The sequence below is a fragment of the Gambusia affinis genome, linkage group LG03 (assembly GCF_019740435.1).
Source record: "Gambusia affinis linkage group LG03, SWU_Gaff_1.0, whole genome shotgun sequence".
Classification (NCBI taxonomy): Eukaryota; Metazoa; Chordata; class Actinopteri; order Cyprinodontiformes; family Poeciliidae; genus Gambusia; species Gambusia affinis.
Genome location: NC_057870.1, coordinates 31047841 through 31062970, shown reverse-complemented (window position 1 = coordinate 31062970; position 15130 = coordinate 31047841). Strand labels below are relative to the sequence as shown.

General features: G+C 39.4%; 1 protein-coding gene across 1 annotated transcript in view; it reads right to left on the bottom strand.

Annotated features, from left to right (window-relative positions):
* Positions 1-339: 339 nt before the first annotated feature.
* Positions 340-15130, bottom strand: part of znf608 (zinc finger protein 608) — a 40515-nt gene continuing 25724 nt past the window's right edge. Inside the window, 11 exon segments of the mRNA XM_044111085.1 lie at positions 340-3726; positions 5442-5498; positions 7003-7150; positions 8204-8379; positions 9413-9857; positions 10662-11278; positions 11281-11691; positions 11694-11983; positions 11985-12166; positions 12198-12546; positions 14608-14695. Coding sequence (XP_043967020.1) covers positions 3707-3726; positions 5442-5498; positions 7003-7150; positions 8204-8379; positions 9413-9857; positions 10662-11278; positions 11281-11691; positions 11694-11983; positions 11985-12166; positions 12198-12546; positions 14608-14695 — 2783 coding nt within the window. The 3' untranslated portion in view covers positions 340-3706.

Here is a 15130-nt window from a genome sequence, read left to right as displayed (position 1 = left end):
AAAAAGTCAAATGTATATTTTTTTCAAGGTAAAACTTATTAAATTTATATTTACAGTGGGTGCTGCGTATATTTATTTAACAGTTTTAAATATGTATTTACTATATCCTTTTCACCTCCAAATGGCACAAAAGGGTCAGGAAACAAAAATAGCATTAGAATAACAGAGCTTGTCTACAAACAAGAAGTCTCACTCTGGAAGTGAAGCTTTAATTTTTCTGTTTCTTCTGTGTTCAAGCTGCTACACATAAAAACAGGTGAAGTCATCTTCCTCTGAGATCAGTGTGAAACTCATTCTGTAAATACTGAAATTTGAAGAAAATAAATACAAACCAGTATATATATAAACATCCTTTAATCATGATTGCCAACCATATGAATTAAGGCATATACAGTATAAAAAAGCAACAGCAGGACTTATGTTTATACAGTTTCTGAGCGTTATTTACTGGTTAAACCAGGCGGATGAACTGAACAGAACAAGCAGCCTCTATGAGACAACAGTAGTGTCTCCAAAAAGTAGATTGAAGTTTGTAAACAGAGTCCATCGCGCTAAATTCAAGTAATAAAATGAGCACTGAAACTATGAAGGTAAGGTGTTGTGTTGGTGAGGCAGAGCCGCTGATAGAAATTTTGGGGCTTCGGGCTTCTTGTTCTCAGCCTCTTTCTGCTGTTTTAACATTGTTGCTGTTTGTAAATGCATGAACGTAATTTTTTAAATGTTAGTTTAAAATAACATTCGGTATGTCCCTCGAGTTTGGAGATCCGCAAGGATCAAAGTGCTGCAAAAACAGTGAGCTGTCAGCGAGCTAACGTTGTGTTTACAGTCGCCCAGCAGGAGATTTAAACCAGCTACTGGCCAAATATTTCATAAAAAGTTTAATCCAGATGTTTTAAATGACAAGACTTATGATCAGCCATGTCATTTAGGCTTTTTTAAGCAAAATAATTGTAGACCAACTTGGTCAGATAAAATTATCTTGAAGGTTTGGCAGTGTTACAACACCAGAGGTAAAAGCTGACTGTGTTTTTCAGAGGCTCTGCTGGGAGCAGAAAATGGGCAAAACATCCACCACACTCATTAACGACACAAATGTGTATCATAGTTACTTTGTGCATCCATTTACCATCATCTGATATTAAGTTAGTTATTATGTTCTATAACATGCTAATTATCACTTAATAAGTAAAGAAAATGAAACATCTCCAAACCTGCTGAGGTTAATCTGCAAGCAAGAAAAAAAAAATCAAAACAAGATGTTTTTAAAAACTCTTCTTCATGAGCTGGAAAAATACAGTCCTGCTGCATGTAAATGTTCTAACAAACAATTTACACATTTATAGAAACAAGATATCGAAGCATTAAACTCTGTCTTGTAACAAACAACGAAGTGACATTTTTGGTTTTTGGTCAAAATAATTCCTAGTTTACCAAAAGGAAAATGCCCTGATCTGTTTGTAAACATATCAGTTTAACACTGACTTTTATTTTATTTTTATAAACTTTATATTGAGGTTAAAACTTAATGTTTGGGCTACATTTTGTCCACATCTGTGATACTAAAACACAGCATGTAATGTCAGGAAGAAATGATAACAACAAAAACTTATTTAGATCAAAAAACTGGAAATTAAGATAAACTAGGATTTTATAGTTTACAAATTATAATGTTTTATCTGAAAAAGGGAAATGTTTCTTTTCTTGTTGCCTGTCTTGTGAAGGACAATTTTGATTTATCTAATCTAATTTTATTATTATCATCATTTAACATTACTGATGTTGAAGAAAGTTTATGAATTAATAAAAATGGCAATCTGACTTTTTGGACCATAATTGTTTAGAAACAAACATGAACAAAAGTGCAACTGAAATAAAAGTAATTAGATTTGAATTGGGCCTGCTGGTTTTTACATAAAGTACCATAAGACAATATTTATTGTGATTTGGCACGGTGTAAACTGAATCCAACTTAACTGAATTAATTAAATGTAATCCTTTTTATAACATTTATTACAAAACATTACATTTCTTAAAACACTGAGCGCAAAATGGGAATGTTATTTTTTATTTAGTTGAAATAATGGCTTTTTGTTTAAATCAAAGAGAAATAATGTGTAACTGTAATTAGCACCTGCTGATCTGTGTTGTTGTGGCTAATTTACTGTATGTAGCATAACTAGCTTTAATTAGCTGTTGATATTTTTCTTTTATGATTAGTTTTAGCTGCAGAAAGCACCTAAATATCAAACTGTCAACCTCCTGTGAAATTTAAATGTTTCTTTGAAAATATACATAGAGTCCAAAGTAATCATGTTAGCTAACACCTTTGGCTTACAAGCTAATAGCTAGCCAAATCAAGTTACTCCCTTTGTTTTGTTCAGAGATACTAACATAAAAACAAACATTTAAACAAATATGATGAATAAAATGTATAGTTTCTATTATTATTTTAACATATTTTAATGTAACAAAAAAAAATCACACAGCTAACATGCTACCAGCTATGCTAACAGGTGAGCTAATACAGCTCTGCCGGTGGGACCTGTAGATTTTGAAACAACCCAACCCAACTTCTCCTAAAAATATTGCTGACGTCATTTTAATTTAAATTACAGCAAATATGTTGTTCCTTTAGCTTCCTGTTGAACTAACGTATTTATTTCAGCAAAAATCATCACTGCCATGTCATATTAGCAAGAACAGCTAGCACTCAGGCTAGAAGTTGAAACATTTTATGATGTTAGCTTAAATTTGAACTACTATGCATCAAAGCACAAGTTTAAAAAAAAACTTAAATTTGATATTTGATGTTTTGATAAATCAGTACAATTTTTTTTCTTTCAGATTAAATGCTTTTTCATCTGAACTTAATTGTGAATATGTGTGTATAAACATGAGGTTTTGCTTGAAACAAAGGTTTTGATAAAATATGTAACAGAAACTGAGCTGATGAGGGAAGTAAACAGGCTAGTGGTTCTACTTCCTGTCGGGTGCGCCTGCTTTGCCCCCTGCATGGTGATCAACAGAGTGAGCATGTTGGTGCTCTGCTATAAATCTGTACAGAATATATTTACTGGGGTTGGTAAATGGCACTGGGTAGGTCGAAGTGAAGGTTTTACTCCCACATAAAGACAATACAATCAACATGGTTACACTCAAGTACAGGTTAGTTATACAAATGTAGCGTCAGCACTATGAAGGAGGGAGGACCACTTCAATAATCAGAATGAGAACAATAATTATACACTTTTAGCTTCCTAATGCTGTTTTTGTCCCAATGGGGCTTTAAGAAAAGAACAGTGAGTTTGAGTTATTACCTTTACATTCAGTCATATCGTCAGTATATTACACTACAATAAATGTGCATTTTATAAAGTTAAACACAACAGCAGAGGTAAAGCTGAGTGCACAGGGCTCTAGGACGTCATCTTAAACACAACATTTCAATTCGATGACATCTCGCTTTTTACAAGAAGTCCCGCTTTTTAAAAAAAGAAAAAAAAAGAAAGTCTCATTCCTGCGATCTGTCCCCCGCCGCTTCATCTGCTCCTCTGTTCTAAAACCGGTGGATGTCATCAGTACGAAATGAAAGAGGTTTTTCTGTTTGTTTGTTTCCTGCCTCTCAGCGAGGCGAAGCTTATTCCACACCAAGGAATTGATGTCTGATAAATCTGCCGTTCCTCATGTGAGACGCGGTCACATGGTTCTACTTCTTCCCTTCGCTGTCTGTGGAGGAAAACAAAGAGACAAAATAAAGATGTTTAGGTGTTTGGAACATTCAGTTCTGCTTGACTTCAGAGAGAAACCAGTCAGAGTTACGTTCAGCGGGAAAAACCTTCTGGGAGTGAAGAAACGCGCTGAATGAAGCTGTGAGGATTTCTGCTCTTATTCATCCTGACTTTAGAGAGTCTCTTGATCTGACATGATGACACACCAAACAGTTCTTTAAAAGGAAATACAGATAACCCTCGAATCAAAGTGTAAAAACTAGTGGCGGGTAGGCCTGTCAAGATAATACATTTTACTGGATGATAAATTTGTTGTCGCGATTAACGATAATATTGTTGTTTTGAGATCATTTTTAAGCAATACAATGAAGAAAAAACAGATTCTGAAAGATCAATAAACTTTAAAGTCTAAACTTAACACTGAAACTTTTAGTTGAAACCAAATATCCAAAATAAATAAACAAAACATAAACAACAAATAAAATCAATTCTCAAGTCTCTGTAAAAAAAAAAAAAGATCAAATCTGCAACAGGGGTCAGATTATGGAAACATATTTGGTATCCATGGAAACGCCATGAATACCAACTTCTTGGCTAGACGTTGATAGAAAGCATTTGAGTATTTGACTTTACATCCCAGGTCTGCAGGTCAGACGCCAGTTTATTTATTTATTATTTTAACAGTGGATTTCCAAAAACTACATTTCAATTTGAGTCAAATGTAACAATTTCTTATTGATTTATTATAACTGGAAAAACAAAGATGGTTTCTAAAACACTTAAATAATGTATAATGGAAACAAGTTCTGGTGAAACCATAAAAATTATTGTACATTTCTTCCTCATTTTCTCTGAAGCTGCAGCAGCTGCTGTGGTAATTACTCTTCTGACTGAGTCTCCCAAGTGTTAGATTTATTTTAATACCGAGTTTATTGAAATAGAGTTTGTAATTAAGAGAGAAACTAAATTATATTTGGGTGTTATTTTAAACACAATACTTCAGAAAACCCAGTTGAGCTTTTATTAATCGAGATAACTGTAGGATCTGCAATTAATCACATTTTAATCTAAAATATTGACAAAATATACAACGCATATGGTGAAAATATTTTGTTTACAAGATTTTTTTGTGTGCTGATGCAGTTTTGCAGCAAATGCATCCAGTCTGGTGAGTTAGGATGTGGAGAAAACGAAGCTAATCTCTTCTATCTCTACCATTTACAGGTAAGTGCAGTCTCTGCAGGATCGTCACATTGTGCTCTAAACGCCTGGCAGGTTCCCTCTGCATTATTTTACACTTTCAAACAAAGCAACAGAAAACACTGCAGACAGAGGATCATTTACTCAGAAGGTGATTTTCTCCAGAGAGTTAAAGTTTAACAGTTAGAATGAATAAGACAGTTCTCAACATCATTTACTCTGTTTGCATTTAAATAACAAAACTTCTGCTAATTTATTCTGGAAAAGCAGAGCAGTTTCATCCAGCAGAACATCTTAAAATAATCCATTCGCACGTTTTATCTCATGGTTTAAACATGAAAAATTAAAATGTGTATTTTGCTTTCTTTAGTTTTGACACTGCCATGTTTTCTTTGTGTTTGTTTGTTTGTTTTTTTGACACAGTGGTGAATAGTTATGTGTGCTGTGTCATCAGTTTTACAAACGTGGCATGTATTGAACTGAGAAGTTGTTCTGGTTCAGTTTCCGTCTGACCTGCTGAGGAATGACCCGACACCTGCTGACTGGAGACCAGCGACCTGGAGCTCAGACCTGCAGGACAGAAAACAGAAAACAGAAAACAGAAAAAAAACAAAACAAGAAAATCAGAGTTTGAACATCTACCACAAAATGCTTCAACATGAAACATCCTGAAATAAAACTTAGTAGTTCTGTCACAACAAGCAATAATCAGTTCATCACATGATAAATTAAAATGAGCTCAGTCATTTCTATTTTCATGATAATTTTTATCTTTCTACCAAAAACTGGACGATAAAAGTCTTTAGTCTGGTGCTTTGGTCTCAACTAGCTTTTTATTGAAAGGAAAAAATTGTTTACAAAGACTTTATTATTCATCTTATTTATTATTTATGTTTTGTTTATTTACTTGGGGTATTTAAAACATTTTCCAGTTCTAGTGTTAAATTATAATTTACAGTTTATTGATCTTTGAGAAGGCTGCACAGTGGCGCAGTTGGTAGAGCTGTTGCCTTGCAGCAAGAAGGTCCTGGGTTCGATTCCCGGCCCGGGGTCTTTCTGCATGGAGTTTGCATGTTCTCCCTGTGCATGGTGGGTTCTCTCCGGGTTCTCCGGCTTCCTCCCACAGTCCAAAAACATGACTGTCAGGTTAATTGGGCTCTCTAAATTCTCCCTAGGTGTGAGTGTGTGTGTGTGTGAATGCTTGTGTGTCCTGTACTGTGTTGCCCTGCGACAGACTGGCGACCTGTCCAGGGTGACCCCGCCTCTCGCCTGGAACGCAGCTGGAGATGAACCAGCAACCCTCCCGACCCCATTAGGGAAGAAGGGTGTAAAGAAAATGGATGGATGGATGGATGGATGATCTTTGAGAGTTGCACTATTATACTGTTATAGTCTCAAAACAGCAGTTTTATTGTTTATCTCAATAACTTCTGGGATAATTTATCGCTCAGTAAAATCTGTTATTGTGACAAGAATAATTATGTTTCCATGTCACTCTCACCATTGAGATTTATAATCTAATGGGAAACAGATAAAATACAAATAACAACCACAAAAACAACCTATAAAAGTTTTAACACATACATTCCACTTAATTGGTATGTAATTTTTTTTCATTTCTGTTGTAAGTTTTATAACTAAAACAGATCCTGATATATATCGTTATCGGCACAGATCTCAGTAGATATCAGGATATTAATTTGATTCCAAATTGCATATCTTATACAGATTAGATGTTTTCACGGCAGAACATTTAGAGATTTAGAGAGTCTTAATTTCTGTAATAAAACAAAACTGAATTCAAAAACAATATTACACAGCAACTTTTAAATGAAAAGACAAGGTTAGCTAAGAAGTTTCTTCATTGAACAGGGTTTGATCACATTTACATTTTTATGCAAATGTGATCAACTAACCCTTTATCTAACCCTTTATCTTAGGAATTAATATTTTTTAAAAACTGCAGAATTGTGTTTATTTCACTTTTGGATTAATAAAAGATCTTTTTGAATTTGAATTTAAGCTACATCCTTTAAAATATGTGACCATGTCTGAAGAAGCGGCAGCTCTGTACCTTGGTAGATATCAAATTGCCCGGACATCAGGTTGTAGCTCATACCCAGGTGTGTGTGATGGTGTGTGTGGAGATGTCGAGCAAACGACAAGTGGCTCCTCTCCCGCTCGATGTCTCTGTCTTCCTCAGGCGAACCCTTCTCACCAGGCTGGGCAGAAAGCAGACAAACACTCGGCTCGTTCTGGGTTTTCTGATTCACAAAGGGTCAAACATTAAAGTTTCTGAGCTCATAAACAACAATCAGAACCGGAACCAGTTCTAAACCCATGCTGGTAAAGAATCATCATGTTAAGTTATAAATACACAATATTTAAAGCTGCAATAAGTAACATTTAAAAATAAATTAAGCTATCACCATTTTGTGACAGTTTGATAATCTGTGAAAAAACGGAGCTGTTTTGATCACATGCTCAGAAACAACCAATCAGAGCCAGGAGGAGTGTCTCACGTGGGTCTCTGTATGCAAAGAGCGAGAAAATGAAGAGAGGAAACGGAAGTTCTGCGTAAACAGACACTTCAAAATAGTATGAGTATGAATACTAATGTCTGACTATTTGAAGAATTTCTAACAGTCGATAACAAACGTTAACACATATGTAGAACTTAATTCAACTGAAAGTTTACAAAACAACCAAGTACATTAAAATCTGTCCAGAAAAATTTATTTAGGGAAGCTAGCAAAGTTAGCAATAAAGACAAAACAAACAGTTGGCTTTGCTATTAGCGCATTAGCGCCACTGTTAGCTTACAATCATTTTCACTTTATGTTACATGTCAGATTGTCAATCCAAAGCTATATTTATATAATTTCTGATAAAAACTACAGAGTTTTTTAAAACTGAAATTAATCCACAAATATTAATATTAAGCGTGTTCAGAGAACTTTTGACTGGACTTCAGCTGCGCTGGATATTTACAGAAGTGTTTATGTTTGAAATTAAAGAGGCTTAGTGCCAGGCATAAGTTTAGTCATGCCTGGTGTTTATGCAGTAAATGTCAGTCTAATTGCTTGAAGTTAGAATTAACTTTTTCAAGAACAGATAAAACATCTGCTTCCTGTCGTGTTTGTCTTTCTTTTCATCCTTCGCTGTGGGAGGTTTCTGTCAGAGTAACCATCAGATCCAACATGTGAAGGAAAAACAAACATCAGAGGAGCGGCGCAGCGTCAGTGTGGCCGTGAAGGAAGCGCGCATTTTCTCACAGCAGGGGATTTTCCATGGAAATGATGGCTGGGCTGCTGCAGCAGCTCCACGGAGGAAGAGGAGGAGGACGAAGAGTCACCGATGAGCTTGCTGCTGGCCGGTTCTCCTCTGCCGGGCGGAGTCACCTCCGACTCCTCTCTGCCTGCCGTCTTTCCATACAGAGGATAGTGGAAACCTGGAGAAGGTAACACAGAGCAGGAACAAATATTCCTGTCACAATAACAAATAGCTGGACGATGAATTGTCCCAGAAGTTATTGCGATAAATGATAATATTGTTGTTTTGAAACCATAATGGTAATGGCATAATGATGCAACAATACAAGGAAACTTTAAATTCTAATGTACATTTAACACTGGAACTGGTTTTTAGCCAAAATAAATAAACAAAACAAAAATAACAACAAATAAAATTAATTATGAAGTCTCTGTAAACTAAACTGCTCTTCATAAAAATGATTAGTCGAGCCCAAAACACCAGACTGAAGTCCTTTTGGTAGACAGAGAGAAAAGAGAAAAACAATAAATCATTTAAATAAAAATTATTGATTGTTTTAATTTATTATGTGATTAATTGATTATTGATTTATTGCACAGAACTGAACTGCGGGAAAAGAACAGATCAGTGCTGTATTTTCTATTTGTTGCTGCACACAATGTTTAAAGCATCCAAACAAAAACCTACAGATAAATATGCAAAACACTTTGATTTTGGTTGGTACAAAGATTATTTAAATTAACTTAAAATATTAAAGTCAATAATACTAAGGTTAAATTAAAGCATTCCTGCTATGTTAGGGATGTATAACAGTTTGAATTGTGACTGAAATCAATTCAAATTTAGCCAAAATCTTTACTGTTATTGTTAAAACAGTTTCTTCCCACATTATTTTTAATAGAGGAGCCATGTTGTGATTATTTCCTGAAGGCAGAGCTTCAGAAAGAGCGGGAGATTTTATAGAGACAGAGGCCCAGTTTCGAGGCGGTAATTAAGGAAGTCAGTTTAACAGACTATAAAATGGCACAATGTGCCTGGAAACACATAATACTGCCCCTTTAAGCTGTGCATTATTCATTGCCCTCTACTGGCCATTATATAAAATGCAGGTATTTTCCCTTTGGCTTCATATCGTAGGGATGAGATGTTACATTTCGTTTCTGCGGTTATGAGTTCATTAAATATGCAGGCAGCTGACGTCTGTCTGTTACCTGGGTAATTGTGGACCAGCGTTGGGGACACGCCCCTGTAGGAGCCCCCGCTGCCCTCACACATCGCCAGGTAGGGAGAGTAGGAGGCATGCTGGTACTGGATGTAGGGCTGCTGGGGGGTCATGGGAGGAGACACTGCCGCCCTGGTACTGTGAGACTCCTCTGACAGCCCTCCACTGGGTTCCTGGTCCTGGTCCTCCAGCCCCTCCTGTCGGTCTGAATCCTCTGTGTCAGTGACGGGCGGGAAGTCCTGGAGCCCGTGAGCTCTGGGTTTTTTAGCATCTAGGCCACCTGAGGTCATCTTGGCCCCAGCAGGCTCCACGGTAGCGCCCCACTCCTTCCCACTGCCCGCTTCCCCCTCCTCGACATTCTCCTCATGCTGACTCTGAAGCTCTGAATATTTGCTGAGCGCGAGGCGGTGCGCCCAGGTGGGGCCGTCTGGGGACTAGATTGATGGGGACAAGTGTTGGTGCTGGTTCAGTGTTTCCCCTATAATTCTTTGTTAACAGTGGTGGGTGGCAGCCATTTGTCGGGTCAGGTCGACTTTGGTCCACGTCTCGGTCCTGCTTACATTGCCAGGTGCGAGGGCTAAACTTAGATACCGTTCTATTTAAGCATCAGCAAATTGTCTCTTTAGTGCTTTTTAAGGACAAGCGAAGGGTAATTTATGACTTTCATCTGTTCATTTGACAATTTCTCTCAACGGTGGCCCACCTCTGCTGAATGACTATAGAGGAAACACTGTAGTTGAGTGAACAGAACCATAGACAGACCATCTATCATTGGCTCTGGATGAGATGTTGATGAAGGATGACGACGTTTCAACAGCAGGCGGCCATTCAGCAGTGAGATGTGAGTCAGAGAGTGGCGTCTCACACATGATTAAGTGAAGAGTTTAGAGCAATTTGGAGGAAAAACGAGCAACCTCTTCAACACGGCTCGGTTAAAGGGATGACACTGGTACGAAAACTGCACAAGCTTTTTGTTCCTTTACAGCTAAAGTTGGAAAAAACACATTTCCTCCAATAAATCTCACTCTAAACGTTAAAAGACATTTGCATTGGAAACAACTGAAGTAGTAGATCAGAGTAGAGCTATAGCAGCACAGAAGCCACATGGTCCTTGATATTAGCACCTATTGTACACAATGTGAGGTTAATCTCTTTGTGACACTCAACAGCAGTCAGTAAAGCACACCAACAACACCATCAGCGGCGGCGGCGGGTTATAAACAGAGGGAGAAACTTACACTGGAAAACGAAACATTTGAGTCCAGATCTGTCTGACTGTTTGGATTGTGGAGGGATGAAGAAGAGGAGGAAGAGGAAGGTGACTTGATGTCATCACAGTCTTTCATTGAGACCTGGTGCTGGTCCACTATGCCACTGTGCACCACCTTTACTCCCAGACTCTGCCCCCTTTCTCCCCTTTCACTCATCTCCATATAGGAAAGAACCGGTTTGGCACAGCAACCTTTAGCACCATCCGGGCCTTTACCTAGCAAGACCCCACTGGCTGAAACCCCAACCATATGTTTAACATCCTCAGTGTCCCTCAACCCCTGTCCCCTTTGCTTGGCAGTGAGGGTCTGGTCACAGCATTTGGAGGCCAGTAAAAGTTTCTGGTCCATGTACAGACCTCTGGAGTACTGGCCATAGTACAGGGATTGGGCCAAAGCCGTCTGGGTCTGACTCATCGCCAACTGGAGCTGAGACTGAGGAGGCCCGTCACCTTTCTTAGAATCTGAGAAGTCGTGGGAGGAATTTTTGTCGTCGTCTTTAATGTCCTCTTTCCTATCTTTCCCTTTGCTGTCGTGAGGAGAGTTTTTATGGAAAGCAACAGCCCCGCCGCTCTGCCTGTCGGGCAGCTCACGGAAGACGAGGAGCTGGACTTGGACCTGAGTCCATCTGAGCGACACTCAGAAGACCCGCCATCATCCCCGGCATCTGAGATATCGGAGTAGGCAGGGCTGTCGTTCTTACTGCCTCCGTCTGCTGCTAGACTTGAATCGAGTCTCGACGATCCACCGATAGACGGACTGGGGGCATTGTCTGTGAAAGTGTAGACCTTATCAGCCTCTGCACGGATGCTGGCCATCCTGCTCTCCTGGCTCTCTGAGAGTCCGTTCATCACATCCTGTTTGCTAAGGTGCTCCTTCAGAAGACTTCCGGATATTTCCTTAATGCCACCTTTAGGTCCAATTCCAACGTCTTCCACTTTGATCACAGTACTGTCACCATTGGGAGTTCTGTTTGCTGGTTCTTTGTTATGTTTGTCCGATTTTTACTAGTGAGGCCAATGGCAGCCACCGGGGACGACTGTTGTGGGGGTGCAACATCAGCTGTGCTGGTCGGATATGTCGTGTTGGGTATGGCAATCAGTTTTGGTGGAGCTGGAGCTGGAGCGATTGGACGGTTAGTCCTGGACTTGGACAGTTTTTCCACCTTCCCATTGGCTTTCTTACCTTTATCAGATGCTCCTCCCTTTTTATCAATCAGTCCTTCTGCTTCCAGTTTCGGCATCTCTACAGATGTGCTTCTGTCTGGGATCATGCAGTTCTCTAAAACTACTGTTCTTAGGTGACCCCACCGTAGTCACCTTGTAGAGAGGAGTGGGTTTCTTGGAGGAGCTGTGAGTGTTTGTGCTGTTCTCTGGGGGCTCATACGTCAAGTTGCCAATGTTGTCCTCACAGTCTGATAGTCGATCCTCACTGTCTCCATCCTTTGAGGGACCCAGTTCAGGCTTCCTCTGAGCCTCCTGGATCCATGAAAGATGGGTCGTTTTTAATGTCGTCCGAGGAAACAAGACTAAGGTCCAAGTCGGCTGGTGGTTTGTTCTTTCGCTTCCCGGCAGGGATAGAGGAGGTTACGTTGGTGGCTTTCACATCATCGACCGTGAAGAAGGAAGGAGGTGCTCTGCCGTTGCTGTTGATGAGGTTCAGGCTGCCCCTCCGTCCTTTGCTGTGGATGGATCCCGCTACGCCGCCTCCTCGGCTCCGGTGGTGAGGAAGACCTCTGACTTTAGTGGCGTGGGACGGCTCTATGCAGGGCCGCTCAGACATGGCCATTCTCATTCTTTTCCCTCGTCCACGGCCGCCGGGGAATTCTGGATCACTGCAAGGAGACTCACAAAACCTGGAGAGACAGAAAGAAAGCAGACAGACTGATTAGATTAGACCCAACACAACAGCCGTCCTCAGTGGCTACGGCAGGTCTCACTAGTAGAAAGCTTTAGCGCACATTGAACCACTCTTCAGACGTGTGCAGCATTTCCCCTGTCACTGTGTAGGGGGGTCGCCTCCTCCACCAACAAGAACCCCCAAATGTCTAGAATCTCTCAAATGAAACATCATCAATGTCCAGTCATCGGTTAACCAAGTCTCACTATGTAGTGTTGTCAAACAGAGATCCCAGAACAACATTGTGATTTAAATAATGCCACAAAAGTCTTGTTATGTTCAAAGATTCAAGGGTTTAGCAATGGGATCTGCTTCTGGTCAGAATATTAGGAACGGCAACCAAAAACGCAGTGAAAAGTCTAGAAAAGCAGTCGATGGACATCATTTACTTTTATACATTTTTGGAGTTGGGTGGGTTTTAGGTTGTGTTTGAACTGGAAACCCAAACACAACGTTGGCTGAACATTTTAAAATGATGAGCTTTTGGGGTGCAAATGGAGGAGACTTCATATTTTAACCAAGAAGGAGCTGAAATCAGATTTCACCTCAGAGTGAACCACTTCACCTTGACGTTAAGCACAAACTGTTTTTTTCCTGCACAAAGCCTCTTTTTATTTGATAAACATGAAAGAATCTGTAAAATCCACCATTATCTCTGTCTTTGAGTCGTTTTGTATTCACACTGAGTTCCCCTTTTACCTTGAAGTCTTTTGATGCTGTTCGCTGCTGCACTTTGCATCTTAACGCTGCTTTTCCACACTCCAATACGTGCTGTTATTTATATCAGGAACCTGTCTGCTGATGCCACGGCTCTTTATTGCAGTCATCGCAGCACTTTTTCCCAGAAACGGATGGTGTTAAATAATCCAGAGCAAATTCAGTTTAGATTTTTTAAGAAGAAAATATCTCAAGTTTCCTGTGATGTTGGTAAATGTTTTATTTGCACAGTTGCTGCTGAAATATGTGGCAAAACCTCCAGCTACTCATTTGACATTTCAACCATATTTCCTGCTCTTGTGCCTTTATTTAACAGAGTGACGGTGATTTAGAAACACATTTTCTATAGAAGTTTGTCTGATTATATTTAATCTTTTTCACTTAATTCAGAAAATGAATCAACAAGAAAAATAGAAGCTTTATTCCATTGAACTACGTTATGAAACTGCATTCGGTCTCCGCTGAGAGACGAGTCGAAATGAAAAAAGCAATTTAGCCGCCACTTTTGGAGATTAAGCTGTAATTGCCATGACAACTATCACTTACATACAGGAGCAATAATTGAAAGGTTTCAGGAGAGCGAGGGAGGCACCGTCACGTTTCCCACTCAGCAGCACTCAGTTTATAAAACGGTTTGGATGCAGAGCTGAGAGTGTTTTTATTAAAGCTCATCACCGAACAGCGGCTGAAACCCTCTGAGACAACTTACACCTTTAATCATCTCTGCAGCAATAAAGAAAAAACACGTTTCTGTCCTGCGAACCGGAGCCGTGGTCATCGGTTTAACACCCGGATCAGGCTGAACTGACACAGTTTAAACTCTTTCATTGTGTTTTTCTCCACCAGGAGGATTTCATAAGTGTAGAAACAGAGAGAAGAGGTTTCCGTCTGTCCTTTCAGGACACCAGTCCTGCTTACATCTGCATCTGATGCAGCCAGGTGCTGCTAATCAAACACATTCATTAACTGATTGTAATCAGCAGCCATGATTCCATCCAATTGTTGTGTGAACTTTTAAAATGTCACAAAAAAGAACAATAAAAGGAAATACAAATGAGTTGTTTCCATAGTTTGGAGTTTGGCCTGCAGCACCGATTGCAGTTTTCTGGTCGCTCTCAGATTACTGATCTTTAAACAACCCAACCTGCTAATTAAATTTCTTTTTCTTGTGTAACAAGAAAATTAACTGTTATAACAGCAAACCTGGAGACATGACCTGGTGGGTCAGTCAAACCTCTCAATGCAGAGCAGAAGAGGACAGTGAAATGTCTTACAGTCAGAAGACGGGACGGATGTTTACCTTGGAGGAGCCCAGTCGTGTTTGGTGCAGTCCAGCAGAGTTCCCACGTAGGTTCTCTTCCTCCAGGTAACGTTCACCACCAGCACACCTTAACCGGACCACACAGAACCAGAACCCTCAGGTTAGAGATGCTGCAATGTTAAAATTAATTTAAAAAAGGGCTGATCCTGGACCAGATACTTTAACCTCTGGTTTCAAAACCAGATTACTAATCCCAAATTATCTGTAGCTACCCTCTGCAGAGAGAGAAACCACACATCAGTGTGAATGCAGAATGAAAAATTCCTCATTTATTTATAGGAACTGCAGAACAAACATTTGAACAAACACCCTTTCTTATAAAATAATGTCCAGATGGCATTCATTACATATTATTCTATTAAACTCACTAAAACTGGCCTTTAATCAAAGAATACTAATGGGTCATGGCTGCATTTGTCTGACTGTTCATTAACTGATTGTAATCAGCAGCCATGATTCCATCCAATTGTTGTGTGAACTTTTAAACAATGTCACAAAATAC